Source organism: Cherax quadricarinatus, chromosome 29 (assembly GCF_038502225.1).
Source record: "Cherax quadricarinatus isolate ZL_2023a chromosome 29, ASM3850222v1, whole genome shotgun sequence".
NCBI lineage: Eukaryota > Metazoa > Arthropoda > Malacostraca > Decapoda > Parastacidae > Cherax > Cherax quadricarinatus.
This window is the reverse complement of record NC_091320.1, coordinates 17618242-17638990: the sequence shown is the minus strand read 5'-3', so window position 1 is coordinate 17638990 and position 20749 is coordinate 17618242. Positions and strand designations below refer to the sequence as shown.

General features: G+C 44.5%; 1 protein-coding gene across 1 annotated transcript in view; it reads left to right on the top strand.

The window, feature by feature from the left end:
- The window catches only part of LOC128690372 (glycerol-3-phosphate phosphatase), a 165154-nt gene that overhangs the window by 78731 nt on the left and 65674 nt on the right, over nucleotides 1-20749 (top strand). The window contains exons 2-4 of the mRNA XM_070089631.1: nucleotides 669-838; nucleotides 13221-13358; nucleotides 17246-17465. Of these exons, the coding sequence (XP_069945732.1) occupies nucleotides 669-838; nucleotides 13221-13358; nucleotides 17246-17465 (528 nt within the window). The remainder of the gene's footprint in view (nucleotides 1-668; nucleotides 839-13220; nucleotides 13359-17245; nucleotides 17466-20749) is intronic.

The following is a 20749-nucleotide window of genomic DNA, read 5'->3' as shown; positions in this document are numbered from 1 at the left end:
TCTACTTATGTATGTTATAATGTTCAATTGTTGTGTACTTTGACATTGTATAGAATCAGCCCAAGCCGTACACCTGTCATCTCTAGTTTGTATTAGTTGTATGTCGGGACGACATACGTTAGCGTCGCCGAGCTCTCAGTAGTAGTACCAGTTCCTAGTAACCAGTTACCAGTAACCAGTGTACCAGTAGATGACTCACTACCAACCGTCTGCATGAATCACTGACTGATTATTCATATTGCTGCTGACCATAGCAGGATTTCAAACACCCCTCACCCTGTAGGCACTTGTGGGTCAGTCGAAGATAGGGAGCAGAGAGAGGCAGGTCGGCTGTTGGCGCTTCCCATACTTCCCGTTATATATTATACGTACTACCAGCCTATGTGAGTATTTTTACCCATCCACGTTATCGAAAACCCACATGACACATGTGCTAGTTGAAGAAAGTGTTGATGTACATATGGCACTAGAATACCAACGAGTTGTAGGTAATAAAGACATTAAAGCAGTAACTGAAAACATTCCTTCAGAGCATCTCTTGTAAACAGCAAACCTTTTGAAGAATAGCAGTATGAAAAGTCCTGCTGAGCATCTGACCCTAGATCTGCCCGAAGCTTTCAGTTACTACTGTCGTGTGTCTGTTATCTTCATGTTTACATATCTTTCAGGTGTTCTGTGGCAGGGTGCTGAGGGTATGGATGTGATGCCCCGGGCCCCCGAGTTGGTAGGCAGACTGCAGGCCATGGGTAAGAATGTTTTCCTCATAACCAACAACTCCACCAAGACACAAGACAGCTACTACGACAAGTGTCGCTCCCTCCGCTTCAACGTTGATCGGGTGAGATGAATTTTATGGAATTATTGATGGGAAAGAGCTAAACCTGTAAGGCTTATACAACACCTGTGGAATGGGAGGTAATTAGACTTGATCTAAGGAAGGGGGATGGTAGTACCAATTTCTTGGATCAAGATCCCTTCACCAGTATCAGTGCACCTCTTTCTGGATGAGGCTGTGGGTAGAATGCAATGGGATAAAGCAGCTGAGATTGATGGGATCAAAACAGAAATGTTAAAAGCAGGTGGAGATATAGTTTGGAGTGGTTGGTGCTTATATTTAATAAATAATATGAAAGAGAGAAAGATACGTGGGAACTGGCAGAGATAATATATAGTTCCTTTGTATAAAGACAAAGGGGACAAAAGAGAGTGTAAAAAGTATACCTTGTAAAGTGTATGACAGAGTTATTATTGAAAGAATTAAGAGTACGACGGAGAGCAGGATAGCAGATGAACAAGGAGGCTTTACGACGGGTAGGGGGTGTGTAGACAAAGTGTTTACAGTGAAACATATAGATGAACAGTATTTAGATAAGGGTGAAGAGAGTTTTGTGGCATTTATGGATTTGGAAAAGACATATATATATGATAGGGTGGACAGGGGAGAAATATGTGCACAGATGTTGCAAGTGTATGGAATAGGTGGTACGTTACTGAAAACAGTAAGAGTTTTTGCAAGAATAGTGAGGCTCAGGTAGGAGAGAGGGATATAATTTTCCAGTAAAAGTAGGCCTTAGACAGGGATGCGTGATGTCACCATGGTTGTTCAATATATTTATAAATGGGGTTGTAAGAGAAGTGAATGCTCGGGTGTTGGCAAGAGGTGTGGAAATAAGAGATAAAGAATCTAACATAAAGCAGGAGTTGTCACAGTTGCTCTTTGCTGATGACACTGTGTTTTTGGGAGATCCTGAAGAGAAGTTGCAGAGGCTGGTGGATGAGTTTGGAAGCATATATGAAAGAAGGAATTTGAAAGTGAACATAGGAAAGAGCAAGGTTATGAGGATAACAATGTATTTAGGTAATGAATTATTGGATATCAGATTTGAGGGAGTATGGAGAAAGTGAACGTATTCAGATATTTGAGAGTGGACTTGTCAGTAGATGGGTCTATGAAAGACGAGGTGAATCATAGAATTGACGAGAAGGGGAAGAAGGTGAGTGGTGCACTGATGAGTCTATGGAGATGTTATCCATAATAAAAATATCTTTATTTTCTACAAGTGCATGTACAAGGTGTACAGGCATAACTGACATCAGTGACATACTTCTATACAGAAAGCCCTTTGTTATGCAGAGCATTTCGGGCAAATTAGGCCAAGTTTGTCCCAGGATGCGACCCACACCAGTCGACTAATACCCAGGTACCCATTTTATTGATGGGAGAACATGGACAACCGGTGTTAGAAAACACGCCCAATGTTTCTACCCTTGCCGGGAATCGAGCCCTGATCCTCAGCGTGTGAAGTGAGAGCTTTGCCAACCAGGCCATGAGCCACCCTGCTTTCATGGAAGCAAAGAGGGAAATGTGTGAAAGTATAGTGGTACCAACACTCTTTTATGGGTGTGCAGCATAGGTGGTGAATGTTGCAACAAGTTGAAGGAGGAAATGGAGATGTCATGTCTAAGGGCAATGTGCAGAACATCCGTAGCTTGGAGATTAGGAGGTGAGGATAAAGGTGGTTTTGTGTGTGAGGGACTTATACTTCCAGCAGGCATGCGTGAGCGTGTTAGAGAGGAGTGACTGGAGACAAATGTTTTTTGTAACATGATGTGCTGTTGGAGTGTGAGCAAAATAACATTTATAAAGCGATTCAGGGAAACCTGTTAGCCGGACATGACTCCTGGAGGTGAGAAGTACAGTGTCCACTCTGAAGGAGGGGTGGAGATATGTTGCAGTTCTTAACCATAGTGTTGGCATCCCCCTAGCAACACAGTGATGGAGTGAATAATGATGAAAGTGTTTCTTCTTTTTAGGATCACCGTACCTCGATGGGAAACGGCCGGTGTAATATATATATATATATATATATATATATATATATATATATATATATATATATATATATATATATATATATATATATATATATATACATATATATATATATATATATATATATATATATATATATATATATATATATATATATATATATATATATATATATATATATATATATATATATATATATATATATGTGTGTGTGTGTGTGTGTGTGTATTTTATTTTATTTTTTACTCAGATATGGTAAACATGAGGAAATTAAATCTTCATCAGGGTACAAAACAAATTCTGGCCACAAAATAGAGCGAAACACCAACGTCAAAGACCTGGGAGTGATTATGTCGGAGGATCTCACCTTCAAGGACCATAACATTGTATCAATCGCATCTGCTAGAAAAATGACAGGATGGATAATGAGAACCTTCAAAACTAGGGAGGCCAAGCTCATGATGACACTCTTCAGGTCACTTGCTCTATCTAGGCTGGAATATTGCTGCACACTAACAGCACCTTTCAAGGCAGGTGAAATTGCCGACCTAGAAAATGTACAGAGAACTTTCACGGCGCGCATAACGGAGATAAAACACCTCAATTATTGGGAGCGCTTGAGGTTCCTAAACCTGTATTCCCTGGAACGCAGGAGGGAGAGATACATGATTATATACACCTGGAAAATCCTAGAGGGACTAGTACCGAACTTGCACACGAAAATCACTCACTACGAAAGCAAAAGACTTGGCAGACGATGCACCATCCCCCCAATGAAAAGCAGGGGTGTCACTAGCACGTTAAGAGACCATACAATAAGTGTCAGGGGCCCGAGACTGTTCAACTGCCTCCCAGCACACATAAGGGGGATTACCAACAGACCCCTGGCAGTCTTCAAGCTGGCACTGGACAAGCACCTAAAGTCAGTTCCTGATCAGCCGGGCTGTGGCTCGTACGTTAGTTGGCGTGCAGCTAGCAGCAACAGCCTGGTTGATCAGGCTCTGATCCACCAGGAGGCCTGGTCACAGACCGGGCCGCGGGGGCGTTGACCCCCGGAACTCTCTCCAGGTAAACTCCAGGTAAACACTGGCCGATTCCCACCAAGGCAGGTTGGCCCGAAAAAGAAAAACTTTCACCATCATTCACTCCATCACTGTCTTGCCAGAAGGGTGCGTTACACTACAGTTTTTAAACTGCAACATTAACACCCCTCCTTCAGAGTGCAGGCACTGTACTTCCCATCTCCAGGACTCAAGTCCGGCCTGCCGGTTTCCCTGAACCCCTTCATAAATGTTACTTTGCTCACACTCCAACAGCACGTCAAGTATTAAAAACCATTCGTCTCCATTCACTCCTATCAAACACGCTCACGCACGCCTGCTGGAAGTCCAAGCCCCTCGCACACAAAACCTCCTTTACCCCCTCCCTCCAACCTTTCCTAGGCCGACCCCTACCCCGCCTTCCTTCCACTACAGACTGATACACTCTTGAAGTCATTCTGTTTCGCTCCATTCTCTCTACATGTCCGAACCACCTCAACAACCCTTCCTCAGCCCTCTGGACAACAGTTTTGGTAATCCCGCACCTCCTCCTAACTTCCAAACTACGAATTCTCTGCATTATATTCACACCACACATTGCCCTCAGACATGACATCTCCACTGCCTCCAGCCTTCTCCTCGCTGCAATATTCATCACCCATGCTTCACACCCATATAAGAGCGTTGGTAAAACTATACTCTCATACATTCCCCTCTTTGCCTCCAAGGACAAAGTTCTTTGTCTCCACAGACTCCTAAGTGCACCACTCACCCTTTTCCCCTCATCAATTCTATGATTCACCTCATCCTTCATAGACCCATCCGCTGACACGTCCACTCCCAAATATCTGAATACATTCACCTCCTCCATACTCTCTCCCTCCAATCTGATATCCAATCTTTCATCACCTAATCTTTTGTTATCCTCATAACCTTACTCTTTCTTGTATTCACTTTTAATTTTCTTCTTTTGCACACCCTACCAAATTCATCCACCAATCTCTGCAACTTCTCTTCAGAATCTCCCAAGAGCACAGTGTCATCAGCAAAGTGCAACTGTGACAACTCCCACTTTATGTGTGATTGTTTATCTTTTAACTCCACGCCTCTTGTCAAGACCCTCGCATTTACTTCTCATACAACCCCATCTATAAATATATTAAACAACCATGGTGACATCACACATCCTTGTGTAAGGCCTATTTTACTGGGAAATAATTTCCCTCTTTCCTACATACTCTAACTTGAGCCTTACTATCCTCGTAAAAACTCTTCACTGCTTTCAGTAACCTACCTCCTACACCATACACCTGCAACATCTGCCACATTGCCCCCCTATCCACCCTGTCATACGCCTTTTCCAAATCCATAAATGCCACAAAGACCTCTTTAGCCTTATCTAAATACTGTTCACTGTAAACACCTGGTCCACACACCCCCCTACCTTTCCTAAAGCCTCCTTGTTCATCTGCTATCCTATTCTCCGTCTTACTTTTAATTCTTTCAATAATAACTCTACCATTCACTTTACCAGGTACACTCAACAGACTTATCCCCCTATAATTTTTGCACTCTCTTTTGTCCCCTTTGCCTTTATACAAAGGAACTATGCATGCTCTCTGCCAATCCCTAGGTACCTTACCCACTTCCATACATTTATTAAATAATTGCACCAACCACTCCAAAACTATATCCCCACCTGCTTTTAACATTTCTATCTTTATCCCATCAATCCCGGCTGCCTTACCCCCTTTCATTTTACCTACTGCCTCACGAACTTCCCCCACACTCACAACTGGCTCTTCCTCACTCCTACAAGATGTTATTCCTCCTTGCCCTATACACGAAATCACAGCTTCCCTATCTTCATCAACATTTAACAATTCCTCAAAATATTCCCTCCATCTTCCCAATATCTCTAACTCTCCATGTAATAACTCTCCTCTCCTATTTTTAACTGACAAATCCATTTGTTCTCTAGGCTTCCTTAACTTGTTAATCTCACTCCAAAAGCTTTTCTTATTTTCAACAAAATTTGTTGATAACATCTCACCCACTCTCTCATTTGCTCTCTTTTTACATTGCTTCACCACTCTCTTAACCTCTCTCTTTTTCTCCATATACTCTTCCCTCCTTTCATCACTTCTACTTTGTAAAAACTTCTCATATGCTAGCTTTTTCTCCCTTACTACTCTCTTTACATCATCATTCCACCAATCGCTCCTCTTCCCTCCCGCACCCACTTTCCTGTAACCACAAACTTCTGCTGAACACTCTAACACTACATTTTTAAACCTACCCCATACCTCTTCGACCCCATTGCCTATGCTCTCATTAGCCCATCTATCCTCCAATAGCTGTTTATATCTTTCCCTAACTGCCTCCTCTTTTAGTTTATATATATATATATATATATATATATATATATATATATATATATATATATATATATATATATATATATATATATATATATATGCAATAAGATCACAGTAAACAGGTGATTTCAGAATATGCAAAACAACCACTCTGAAAGAATAGAGAAATTCCAAGCGCTTTCGTGACTACTCACATTATCAGTTCCTTGATAATGTGAGTAGTCACGAAAGCGCTTGGAATTTCTCTATTCTTTCAGAGTGGTTGTTTTGCATATATATATATATATATATATATATATATATATCTATATATATATATATATATATATATATAGATGTGTGTGTGTGTGTGTGTGTGTGTGTGTGTGTGTGTGTGTGTGTGTGTGTGTGTACTCACCTACTCACCTAATTGTGGTTGCAGGGGTCGAGACTCAGCTCTTGGCCCCGCCTCTTCACTGATCGCTACTAGGTCCTCTCCCTCTCCGCTTCCTGAGCTTTCTCATACCTCTTCTTAAAACTATGTATGGCTCCTGCCTCCACTACTTCACCTGCTAGGCTATTCCACTTCCTGACGACTCTATGACTGAAGAAATACTTCCTAACGTCCCTGTGACTCGTCTGAGTCTTCAGCTTCCAGTTGTGACTCCTTGTTTCTGTGTCCCCTCTCTGGAACATCCTATCTCTGTCCACCTTGTCTATTCCCCGCAGTATCTTGTATGTCGCTATCATGTCTCCCCTGACCCTTCTGTCCTCCAGTGTCGTCAGTCCAATTTCCCTCAACCATTCCTCGTACGACATTCCCCTGAGCTCTGGGACTAGCCTTGTTGCAAACCTTTGTACTTTCTCTAACTTCTTGACGTGCTTGACCAGGTGGGTTTCAGACTGGTGCTGCATGCTCCAGTATGGGCCTAACATACACAGTGTACAGTGTCTTGAACGATTCCTTATTAAGGTATCGGAACACTATTCTCAGGTTTGCCAGGCGCCCATATGCTGCAGCAGTTATTTGGTTGATGTGTGCCCCCGGTGACGTGCTCGGTGTTATGGTCACCCCAAGATCTTTCTCCCTGAGTGAGGTCTGTAGTCTTTGTCCACCTAGCCTATACTCTGTCTGCGGTCTTCTTTGCTCCTCCCCAATCCTCATGACTTTGCATTTGGCAGGGTTGAATTCGAGAAGCCAGTTTCTGGACCACATGTCCAGCCTGTCCAGGTCTCTTTGCAGTCCTGCCTCATCCTCATCCGATTTAATTCTTCTCATCAGCTTCACATCATCTGCAAATAGGGACACTTCAGAGTTTATTCCTTCCATCATGTCGTTTGCATATATCATAAATAGCACTGGTCCTAGAACTGACCCCTGTGGGACCCCGCTCGTCACAGGCGTCCACTGTGATACCTCTTCACGTACCATGACTCGTTGTTGCCTCCCTGTCAGGTATTCCCTGATCCATTGCAGTGCCCTCCCTGTTACATTCGCCTGATCCTCCAGCTTCTGCATTAATCTCTTGTGGGGAACTGTGTCAAAGGCCTTCCTGCAGTCTAGGAAAACGCAATCAACCCACCCCTCTCTCTCGTGTCTTACTTCTGTTACCTTGTCATAAAACTCCAGAAGGTTTGTGACACAGGATTTGCCTTCCATGAACCCATGCTGGTTTTCATTTATAATCTTGCTCCGTTCCAGGTGTTCCACCACTCTCCTCCTGATAATCTTCTCCATGACTTTGCACACAATACATGTCAGAGACACAGGTCTGTAGTTTAGTGCCTCATTTCTGTTTCCTTTCTTAAATATGGGGACTACATTTGCTGTCTTCCATTTCTCAGGTAGTTGCCCAGTTTCAAGGGATGTGTTGAAGATTGTGGTTAGGGGCACACACAGCATCTCTGCTCCTTCTCTAAGGACCCATGGGGAGATGTTGTCTGGTCCCATCGCCTTTGAGGTATCAAGGTCACTTAGCAGCTTCTGCACCTCCTCCTCGGTTGTTCGTATGTCATCCAACACTTGTTGGTATATTCCCTCTTGATGTTCCCTTCTGTGCTGTCTTCCCAAAGCCCTTCCTGTCTCTACTGTAAAAACTTCCTTAAATCTCCTGTTTAGCTCCTCACATACCTCCTGATCATTTCTTGTTTAGTTCTCCACCTTCTGTCCTCAGTCTGATCACCTGGTCTTTGACTGTTGTCTTCCTCCTGATGTGGCTATACAACAGTTTCGGGTCAGTCTTGATTTTTGATGCTATGTTATTTTCATACTGTTGCTGGGCCTCCCTCCTTACCAGTGCATACTCGTTCCTGGCTCTGTGACTGATCTCCCTATTTTCATGTTTTCCCTGCCTTCTGTACTTTTTCCATTCTCTATTGCACTTTGTTTTTGCCTCCTTACACCGTCGGGTAAACCAGGGGCTCGTTCTGGTCTTCCCATTGTTTCTGTTGCCCTTGGGAATAAACCTTTCCACTGCCTCCTTGCATTTTGTTGTTACATATTCCATCATTTCATTTACTGGCTTTCCTGCCAGTTCTCTGTCCCACGGAACCTCCTGCAGGAAGTTCCTCAACCCTATGTAGTCCCCTCTTTTATAGTAAGGCTTTTCCCATTCAACTCCTGTTACTCTCTCCACTTGCAACTCTACTATGTATTCAAAGCACAGAACCACGTGGTCACTAGCTCCTTGGGGACTCTCATATGTGATGTCCTCAATGTCTGAACTGCCCAGGGTGAACACAAGGTCCAATCTTGCTGGTTCATCCTCCCCTCTCACTCTGGTAGTGTCCTTAACATGTTGGTGCATGAGGTTTTCCAGCACCACATCTAACATCTTGGCTCTCCATGTTTCAGGACCCCCATGTGGCTTCAGGTTTTCCCAGTCAATCTCCCTGTGGTTGAAATCCCCCATAACCAGCAACTTTGCTCTGCTGGAGTGAGCTCTTCTTGCCACTTCAGCAAGTGTGTCCACCATTGCTCTGTTGCTCTCTTCATATTCCTCTCTTGGCCTCCTGCAGTTCTGTGGTGGATTATACATCACTGCAATGACCACCTTGTGCTCCCCAGACTGAAGTATACCTACTCTGTAGTCCCTTTCTCCTGTCTCGTCTATGCCTCCCATTTTCTCGAATTTCCATCGTTTTTTTACGAGCAGAGCAACCCCTCCTTCCCCTCTGCCCCTTCTATCTTTCCTCATGATCTGGTATCCTGGTGGGAAGATGGCATCTGTTATTGTCTCTGTGAGTTTTGTTTCTGTAACTGCTGTGATGTCTGGGGACTTCTCATTGATTCTTTCTTGCCATTCCTCATATTTATTCGTTAATCCATCAGCATTTGTGTACCAAACCTTCAACTTCTGTTCTAATACTGTAACTGTGGTCCTGGGGGAATACTGGGGTTGGGAGAGCAGGAGCCCTGGTGAGGGCCTGTGGGAGGTTGCAGTGGAGGTGGAGGAAGAGCTCCCATAGGGGGTTGCTGTAGGGGAAGGGTTTGTGGTGCGGGGGGTGGGAACAGAGGGATCGGTGGGTGATGGTTGGTTTGGATTGTTCAGTTGCCTTGGGGTGTAGTGGTTGGAGTCCTTCTGCAGGTGTTTCTGGGGGGTGTCCTTGTCCTTCCACCTGTTCCTGGGTTATTCTGCTCTCCTTTTTCATTTCCTCCCATTCCTCCTTTCGTTTTTGAACTCTCTCTTTCAGTATCATCCTTTCCTCCTGTATTCTGTCTCGATCGAGGTACACACTCATGAACTCCTGTTTGCCTCTCAGCCATGCAGGATCATGATTTGGGTTGATTCTGCCTTGAAAATTACTTTGAGAGGCCGATTTCTTTTCTTTGTGAACCACCCGATTCTCAGAAAATTTGCCACCTGGGTCATGTCTCCCTCGCCTATCACCTTCATGATACCTTCAATCACTTTTTTCTCCTCCTGCATTCTTTCCTCATAAGCTTCCCCTTTAGCTTCATCTAGCCCATAGACAAAAACTGATCTCTCCCTTTCTACCTCCCACTGTGACTCCCATTGCATCCTCTGAGGTGTTTTAGTTCCTTCCCGTGGAGTGTTCTTTCCTTCAGTCTCTTCCCTAGCTGTGGCCCCTATGCTCATTGGTTTGTCCTTCCTGCTCACCTGTTCCTGGCCCCCACAAGTGTCTGGTAAGGTCCATGCACATGTCCTAGTTCCTTCAATGTCTTCCAACTTCTCATTCTGTCCTAGTGTGCTCCTTGTCTTTGTTTTGGCCCCAGGTGGGTTTGACAGGACCTCTGCATACAGTTTAGCTTCCATGCTCCCTTCAGACCCGTTGTCTGTGTCTGATGTAGACATTGCTGATGCTACTTCTGTAATATCTTTGTCTCTAGGCTGTTTCAGATGTCTCAGCTCCTCTTCTAATCTCTGTATCTTGGCTTCTGCTACTGTGGCATGTTGCTCCCATCTTCTGGATTCTGCTGCTAACCTCTCCTCCATCTTCCTTGTAAGCTCATCTAGCCTCCTTCCCCAGTCTTCCTCCCTTTTTTTGAGCTCTGCCTCCCAGTCCTCCCTCCCAGATTCGTCCTTCAGGCCCTTTGTTCTCACCCTAGTTCTAGGTTGCCCCATTGCTCCACAGAAGGAAGAGGGAGAGATGGTTAGGGGGAGGGGAATAGATGGTTAGGGGGAGTGGGGATGGATGGTTATGGGGGAGGGGGAGGATGGTTATTGGAGGGGAGAGGTGGTTGGGGGAAGGGGGTTAGATGGTTTGGGGGAGGGGTTAGATAGTTTGGGGGAGGGGTAGGTGGCTAGGGGGAGGGGGAGAGGTGGTTAGGGGAAGGGGGAGTATGTGTTTGTGTCAAGTGTATATGTGCTTGTGTATGTGTGCTTGTGTATGTGTGCATGTGTGGGAGAGAGAGGGATGGGATCAAGGGGGGGAGGGGGAGAGAAGGATGAGCGACCCTTAGAAGCGGGGGAGGTGTGTGTGTGTGATGGGATTAGAAGGGGAGGGAGGGGAAAGAAGGCTGAGGGTAGAGTGACAGCTTGATAATGGGGTCCTTACGGGTGTGTGTGTGTGTGTGTGTATTTGCCTAGTGCAGGTGTGTGTGTGTGTGTGTGTTTGCCTAGTGCAGGTGTGTGTGTGTGTGTATGTGTGTATATGTGTGTATGGGGGAGGTCTGAGGGGGAGATACTGCTAATACATACCAGTAATTCTGAGTTATAAAAAGCAGAAATTGCTACTAGGGTCTAAAGCTTCTATGAGTGTCTACCCTTGTGTGTGTGTGTGTGTGTGAGGGAGAGATGGTTAGGGGGGTAGGGGAGGGGTTGTTGTGGTTGAAAGATCTGTTATGCCTCTCTGTCGTGTAGGCTCAAATTTAGTCCCAGTTGTCTTTCCTAGTAATGCTACTCTCTCCACTTATTGCCCTTTCTGGATTTAAGTATCAATTACTGCTGGTTATTATCCTATTTTTTGCTCACATTGAGAGAGGACTTCCTAGCTTCCTAAGTATTCATACTGCTAATAACTACTGGTAGTAATACTACGTTACCCCTCGCTAGTCTGCTGTCCTCCTCACACTCTCCTCAACACTGTCTTCACTTTATCTATGCTATTTCTACTCTAATTCTGGTAATAGCTTGTAGGAGTGAGTGACCAGTATCTAACAGTGATCCAAGACCAGAATCCAGAGCCAACATGCAACCACAATAGATGAGTAATACTTATGACTGTGTGTGTGTGTGTGTGAGTGTGTGTGTGTGTGTGTGACATCATGAAACAAGTGCCTTTTAATCATTTACCAAACTGTGGCAGGCCAGGGCTCGACCCTACTACATCTTGTCCCATCCTAAGAAACAACACATGTGCATCACCTTACCACTGCCACGAGTGTCCTCGGATCACGAGAAACATCTAGCTTGGCTAGATGCATGATCTTTGAAGGATCGCTGGCTCAGTGGTAAGGTGATGCACATGTTGTGTTGTCTCTTGAGGCGGGACAAGATCTCGTAAGGTCGAGCCCTGGCCTGCTGCAGTTTGGTAAATGATTAAAAATCACTTGTTTCGTGATTTCATTTACATCCATATATATATATATATATATATATATATATATATATATATATATATATATATATATATATATATATATATATATATATATATATAAGTGTTTCAGTGACTTAACTGTCTCATCCTACCAGTCACTCTACATTCTCGTGTGTACTGACTGACAGTCGTTCCTTATGACTTATCCTGTGTTTCTGCATGACATGGCTCTCACGGTTCTGGCAATATTATTACTGTTGGTTTGTGTACCATGCCACTAACCACTGCTGTATTATGAACCTCTCTTTTATTTCTCATAGATATACTCCCTGTGATGTATGTCTTTCAGAGTACCTATTTATTTACTTAAACTCAAAGTTTACCTTAATATCTATTTTCGGTGTAATCAATAGGCTTTGAGTCCCATTAACCATCCCGTAGCTCGGCTAGTAGAGCACTCAGTTCGATCCCCGGTACTGGTGGAAACATTTGGGCGTGTTTAAGACACTTGTTGTCCATGTTCACTTAGCAGTAAACAGTTACCTTAGTGTTAGTCATCTGGTTGCATCCTGGGGACAAAACTAACCTAATTTGCCGTAAATGCTCTGCAAAACAAAAGGCTTTGTATATAGTATGTCGTTAATAATGTCAGGTATAGTCTGTGTAAGTTGTATCATGTCCTTGTAGAAATAAAGATTATTATTATTATTATTATTATTATTATTATTATTATTATTATTATTATTATTATAATAATAATAATAATAATAATAATAATAATTATTATTATTATTATTATTATTATTATTATTATTATTATTATTATTATTATTATTATTATTATTATTATAATTCCCATAACCGTCATGTAGGTAATAATATAATGTAATAAAATGAAATTAATCAAATACTCTGAAAATTTCTTTAATTAATGTGTGTGTGTGTGTGTGTGTGTGTGTGTGTGTGTGTGTGTGTGTGTGTGTGCAGGACCACATCCTCAGTGCTCCATACATCGTGGCTCAGTACCTGAAAGAGATCAACTTCACCAAGAAGGTGTACTTGGTGGGCAGCCCGGGACTAGCCCAGGAGATACAGAAAGTGGGAATCCAGTGCATCGGTGTTGGGGTAAGTCACAGCTGGTCTTCAACCTTGACAGTAATGAACATAGACCCAACAATTATATATATATATATATATATATATATATATATATATATATATATATATATATATATATATATATATATATATATATATATATATATATTAAAGGTAGTAGGATGGTAGACAGCAACCACCCAGGGAGGTACTACCGTCCTGCCAAGTGAGTGTAAAACAAAAGCCTGTAATTGTTTTACATGATGGTAAGTATGGAAAATTACATTTACCTGGATGAATCTCATTACATACATACAAGTAAATGGTAAAAAAGATAATTATTATTTATCAAAGTTACAGAGACAAGTAGGAATTTTTAGGACACATGGTCGCAAAAACGTCCCCCTTCGATGCCTACCATCTCTCCAAAAGTTGCTCTAGACCTGTATTAATTGCAAATGAAATGTACATACACACCAGGAATTCTGGTAAAATTATTATAATTTTTGTGGACTGTATATTAAAATTAATAAATGATTATATATACACATTTATATAACAGAAGGAGAATTTTATAATCATAACACTCACCAATTAGTCTGGAGATTACTGTGTATAATACTCAAAAACCTCCCTCTAACTAAATTTATGATGATAATACTGGCCAGAATTACAAACATAATTTAGATAGCTTATCTGAGGTTCCTGGAGCTGTCCTGTACATCGATTTAATGCTCAAATTATGCAGAAATGCACATCCAACAATTTCGGCTCCTATTTGAGAGGTGTAAGCCCAATATAACCTCTAGAGCGACGAAAATTATACACCTTATTTTCACTAACGTTTTCTAGGTTCATTCAAAAAACATGGCCACTCTACCCTGCTCGTCTGTGCAGGCACCGAGCTTCCCATTTTTTATAATATAATTTTTATTAAATACAATATAAACCATCAATTTACATATAAAATACTGTATTTCCATAAATATATACAGCATTTTCCACACAATGCGCCCGGGCGGAGTTCGTTGCTAAATGACTCAAATTACTCCTTCCTCTAGGAGACGATTCCAGCCGGTTCTGGCTTGAGTGGCTGTTCTCCTAGTAGGTCTTACTACAATTTCCTCTTCCTGCATCACTTGGTCAGCGTTATCTTCAATATCACTCGTGTCACTTTACCTTAGATTTTCATTTACGTTTGATTGAATACCATTTAATTCCAAGGGAATCAATTTATTAATTGTGCGTGAACTTTCCTGGCCACGACACAACACTTTGACATTCTGGACAACACCTTGTGCATCTGGGTACAATGTCAATACTTTGCCCAGAGGCCACAATGTTCGATGTTGTTCAGTGTCAATTAACACAATGTCACCTGGTTGAATGTTCTGTCGATTTACTGCCTCTGTCGCACCGTAAAAGTGTTCACGTAGTGTAAGAAGATATTCTTTACGCCACACATTAGACCAATGATCAATTACTTTATTTAACATTTTAAATTTATCACACAACACTGCCGCATCATTGTAATCTTCATCACTTTCTTCAGGATTATTCCTATAGACAGGGGCAGCTTCCAATTTCCTTCCACATATTAGGTGAGAAGGTGTTAATACATCTGCATGAGGTGTATCACTCATGTACGAGAGAGGCCGATTATTTATCCAATTCTCCGCCTCCACTAACACTGCACGGAATTTTTTCCAAATTAATTCTCTTCCGGTGTAGTACTTTACGGAGACACCTCTTCACTGTGCCTATCAGTCTTTCATCCAGCCCCCCCTGCCAAGGGGCTCTAGGAGTAATAAATTTCCAGGTACACAACAAGGGAGGAACGCGGAGACACAACAAGGGAGGGAAGTGGAGACACAACAAGGGAGGGAAGTGGAGACACAACAAGGGAGGAACGTGGAGACACAACAAGGGAGGAACGTGGAGACACAACAAGGGAGGAACGTGGAGACACAACAAGGGAGGAACGTGGAGACACAACAAGGGAGGAACGTGGAGACACAACAAGGGAGGAACGTGGAGACACAACAAGGGAGGGAAGTGGAGACACAACAAGGGAGGAACGTGGAGACACAACAAGGGAGGAACTTTGGAGACACAACAAGGGAGGAACATGGAGACACAACAAGGGAGGAACGTGGAGACACAACAAGGGAGGAACGTGGAGACACAACAAGGGAGGAACGTGGAGACACAACAAGGGAGGAACGTGGAGACACAACAAGGGAGGAACGTGGGGACAACAAGGGAGGGAAGTGGAAACACAACAAGGGAGGAACGTGGAGACACAACAAGGGAGGAACGTGGAGACACAACAAGGGAGGGAAGTAAAGACACAACAAGGGAGGGAAGTGGAGACACAACAAGGGAGGGAAGTGGAGACACAACAAGGGAGGGAAGTGGAGACACAACAGGAGGGACGGGGAGACACAACAGGAGGGAAGTGGAGACACAACAGGAGGGACGTGGAGACACAACAGGAGGGAAGTGGAGACACAACAGGAGGGACGTGGAGACACAACAAGGGAGGGAAGTGGAGACACAACAGGTGGGACGTGGAGACACAACAGGAGGGACGTGGAGACACAACAGGAGGGACGTGGAGACACAACAGGAGGGACGTGGAGACACAACAAGGGAGGGAAGTGGAGACACAACAGGTGGGAAGTGGACACAACAGGAGGGACGTGGAGACACAACAAGGGAGGGAAGTGGAGACACAACAGGAGGGACGTGGAGACACAACAAGGGAGGGAAGTGGAGACACAACAAGGGAGGGAAGTGGAGACACAACAAGGGAGGGAAGTGGAGACACAACAGGAGGGACGTGGAGACACAACAAGGGAGGGAAGTGGAGACACAACAAGGGAAGGAAGTGGAGACACAACAAGGGAGGGAAGTGGAGACACAACAAGGGAGGGAAGTGGAGACACAACAGGAGGGAAGTGGAGACAAAACAAGGGAGGGAAGTGGAGACACAACAAGGGAGGGAAGTGGAGACACAACAAGGGAGGGAAGTGGAGACACAACAAGGGAGGGAAGTGGAGACACAACAAGGGAGGGAAGTGGAGACACAACAAGGGAGGGAAGTGGAGACACAACAAGGGAGGGAAGTGGAGACACAACAAGGGAGGGAAGTGGAGACACAACAAGGGAGGGAAGTGGAGACACAACAAGGGAGGGAAGTGGAGACACAACAAGGGAGGGAAGTGGAGACACAACAAGGGAGGGAAGTGGAGACACAACAAGGGAGGGAAGTGGAGACAACAAGGGAGGGAAGTGGAGACACAACAAGGGAGGGAAGTGGAGACACAACAAGGGAGGGAAGTGGAGACACAACAAGGGAGGGAAGTGGAGACACAACAAGGGAGGGAAGTGGAGACACAACAAGGGAGGGAAGTGGAGACACAACAAGGGAGGGAAGTGGAGACACAACAAGGGAGGGAAGTGGAGACACAACAAGGGAGGGGAGTGGAGACACAACAAGGGAGGGAAGTGGAGACACAACAAGGGAGGGAAGTGGAGACACAACAAGGGAGGGAAGTGGAGACACAACAGGAGGGACGTGGAGACACAACAAGGGAGGGAAGTGGAGACACAACAAGGGAGGGAAGTGGAGACACAACAGGAGGGACGTGGAGACACAACAAGGGAGGGAAGTGGAGACACAACAGGAGGGACGTGGAGACACAACAAGGGAGGGAAGTGGAGACACAACAAGGGAGGGAAGTGGAAAGACAAGAAGTGGAAAAACTTTTCACACCTTTGCAGAGATGATCACTCATCTTTCACCTGTATAATGATCTTTTCACTCAACTTTCACCAATATAATGATTTTTCATCTCCCAACTTTCAGCAGTGTAATGATCTTTCTTACTGTCAGTCTTTCATTATCTTAGCCTGAGAGAATCGAAGGCTCCATCTACAACGCCATGGCTCACAGCAGCACCCTGGGTCTGGACCCCAATGTGGGTGCTGTAGTGGTGGGCTTCGACCGTGAATTTAACTACGACAAGCTGGTACGTGCAACCAGCTACCTGGCTGACCCTGACTGTTTGTTCCTGGCCACCAACTTGGACGAGAAGTACAAGGTGACTGGCACTAGGTACCACCTACCAGGTGAGGCTGCTGACTCACTATCTAGTCACGCATCTTAGAATGTGTGTGTGTGTGTATGTACTCACCTATTGGCGTGTGTGTGTGTGTGTGTGTGTGTGTGTGTGTGTGTGTGTGTGTGTGTGTGTGTGTGTGTGTGTATGTTTGTGTGTTAGTTACCATTTTGTCCTAGGCACATGTCTATTAGACACAAGGCCTGTTGTATATGAGTACGTGAGTGTGTGTGTGTGTGTGTGTGTGTGTGTGTGTGTGTGTGTGTGTGTGTGTGTGTGTGTGTGTGTGTGTGTGTGTGTGTGTGTGTGTGTGTGTGTGTGAGTGAGTGTGTGAGTGAGTGAGTGAGTGTGTGTGTGTGTGTGTGTGTGTGTGTGTGTGTGTGTGTGTGTGTGTGTGTGTGTGTGTGTGTGTGTGAGTGAGTGTGTGTGTGTGTGAGTGTGTGAGTGAGTGTGTGTGTGTGAGTGTGTGTACTCACCTATTTGTACTCACCTATTTGTGGTTGCAGGGGTCGAGTCCCAGCTCCTGGCCCCGCCTCTTCACCGGTTGCTACTAGGCCCTCTCTCTCCCCGCTCCATGAGCTTTATCAAACCTCGTCTTAAAACTGTGTATGGTTCCTGCCTCCACTACGTCATTTTCTAGGCTATTCCACTGCCTTACAACTCTATGACTGAAGAAATACTTCCTACTATCTCTCTGACTCATTTGTGTCTTCAACTTCCAATTGTGGCCTCTTGTTTCTTTGTCCCCTCCCTGGAACATCCTGTCTTTGTCCACCTTGTCTATTCCAGGCAGTATTTTATATGTCGTTATCATGTCTCCCCTGACCCTCCCGTCCTCCAGTGTGGTCAGGCCGATTTCCCTTAATCTTTCTTCATAGGACATTCCTCTTAGCTCTGGAACTAACCTTGTGGCAAACCTTTGTACTTTCTCTAGTTTCTTGACGTGCTTTATCAAGTGCGGGTTCCAAACAGGTGCTGCATACTCCAGTATGGGCCTGACATACACGGTGTACAGTGTCTTGAATGATTCCTTACTAAGGTATCGGAATGCTGTTCTCAGGTTTGCCAGGCGCCCATATGCTGCAGCAGTTATCTGATTGATGTGTGCTTCCGGAGACATGCTCGGTGTTATACTCACCCCAAGATCTTTCTCCTTGAGTGAGGTTTGCAGTCTTTGGCCACCTAGCCTATACTCTGTCTGTGGTCTTCTGTGCCCTTCCCCTATCTTCATGACTTTGCATTTGGCAGGATTAAATTCGAGAAGCCATTTGCTGGACCAGGTGTCCAGTCTGTCCAGGTCTCTTTGAAGTCCTGCCTGGTCCTCGTCAGATTTAATTCTCCTCATTAACTTCACATCATCTGCAAACAGGGACACTTCTGAGTCTAACCCTTCCGTCATGTCGTTCACATATACCAAAAATAGCACTGGTCCTAGGACCGACCCCTGTGGGACCCCGCTCGTCACAGGTGCCCACTGTGATACATCATTATGTACCATGACTCGTTGTTGCCTCCCTGTCAGGTATTCTCTGATCCATTGCAGTGCCCTTCCTGTTATATGCGCCTGATGCTCTAGCTTCTGCACTAATCTCTTGTGAGGAACTGTGTCAAAGGCCTTCTTGCAGTCCAAGAAGATGCAATCAACCCACCCCTCTCTCTCTTGTCTTACTTCTGTTATTTTATCATAAAACTCCAGAAGGTTTGTGACACAGGATTTGCCTTCCGTGAATCCGTGCTGGTTGGCATTTATACTCCTGTTCCGTTCCAGGTGCTCCACCACTCTCCTCCTGATAATCTTCTCCATAATTTTGCATACTATACACGTCAATGACACAGGTCTATAGTTTAGTGCCTCTTTTCTGTCTCCTTTTTTAATAATGGGAACTACATGTGCCGTCTTCCATACCTCAGGTAGTTGCCCAGTTTCCAGGGATGTGTTGAAGATTGTGGTAAGTGGCACGCACAACATATCTGCTCCCTCTCTAAGGACCCACGGGGAGATGTTGTCTGGTCCCATTGCCTTTGAGGTATCGATGTCCCTTAGCAGTTTCTTCACCTCCTCCTCATCTGTATGTATGTCGTCCAACACTTGTTGGTGTATTCCTTGCTGGTGTCCCCATCTGGTCTGTCCCCCCAGAGTCCTTCCTGTCTCTACTGTAAATACTTCCTTAAATCTCGTGTTGAGCTCCTCACATACCTCTTGATCGTTTCTTGTGAGTTCTCCACCTTCTTTCCTCAGCCTTATCACCTGGTCCTTGACTGTTGTCTTCCTCCTAATGTGGCTATACAGCAGTTTCGGGTCAGATTTGACTTTCCATGCTATGTCGTTTTCATACTGTCGCTGGGCCTCCCTCCTTATCTGTGCACACTCGTTTCTGGCTCTTCTACTAATCTCCTTGTTTTCCTGGGTCCTATGCCTCCTGTACCTTTTCCATTCTCTGTTGCACTTAGTTTTTGCCTCCCTACACCTTCGGGTAAACCAAGGACTCGTTTTGGTCTTCCTATTATTTCCGTTTCCCTTGGGAACAAAACTTTCCTCTGCCTCCTTGCACTTTGTTGCCACATATTCCATCATCTCGTTTACTGATTTTCCTACCATTTCTCTGTCCCACTGAACCTCCTGCAGGAAGTTTCTCATACCTGTGTAGTCTCCCCTTTTATAGTTTGGCCTGTCCCCTCCTGTGTGTGTGTGTGTGTGTGTGTTTGTGTGTGTGTGTGTGTGTGTGTGTGTGTGTGTGTGTGTGTGTGTGTGTGTGTGTGTGTGTGTGTGTGTGTGTGTGTGTGTGCGTGTGTGTGTGTGTTAGTTACCATTTTGTCCTAGGCACATGTCGATTAGACACTAGGCCTGTTGTATATGAGCACGTGCGTGTGTGTGTGTGTGTGTGTGAGTGTGTGTGTGTGTGTGTGTGTGTGTGTGTGTGTGTGTGTGTGTGTGTGTGTGTGTGTGTGAGTGAGTGAGTGTGTGTGTGTGAGTGTACTCACCTATTTGTGGTTGCAGGGGTCGAGTCACAGCTCCTGGCCCCGCCTCTTCGCTGATTGCTACTAGGTCCTCTCTCTCCCTGCCCCATGAGCTCTATCATACCTCGCCTTAAAACTATGTATGGTTCCTGCCTCCACCACATCACTTTCTAGGCTATTCCATGGCCTGACTACTTTATGACTGAAGAAATACTTCCTAGCATCCCTTTGATTCATCTGAGTCTTCAACTTCCAATTGTGACCTCTTGTGTCTGTGTCCCATGTCTGGAACATCCCGTCTTTGTCCACCTCGTCTATTCCGCGCAGTATTTTATA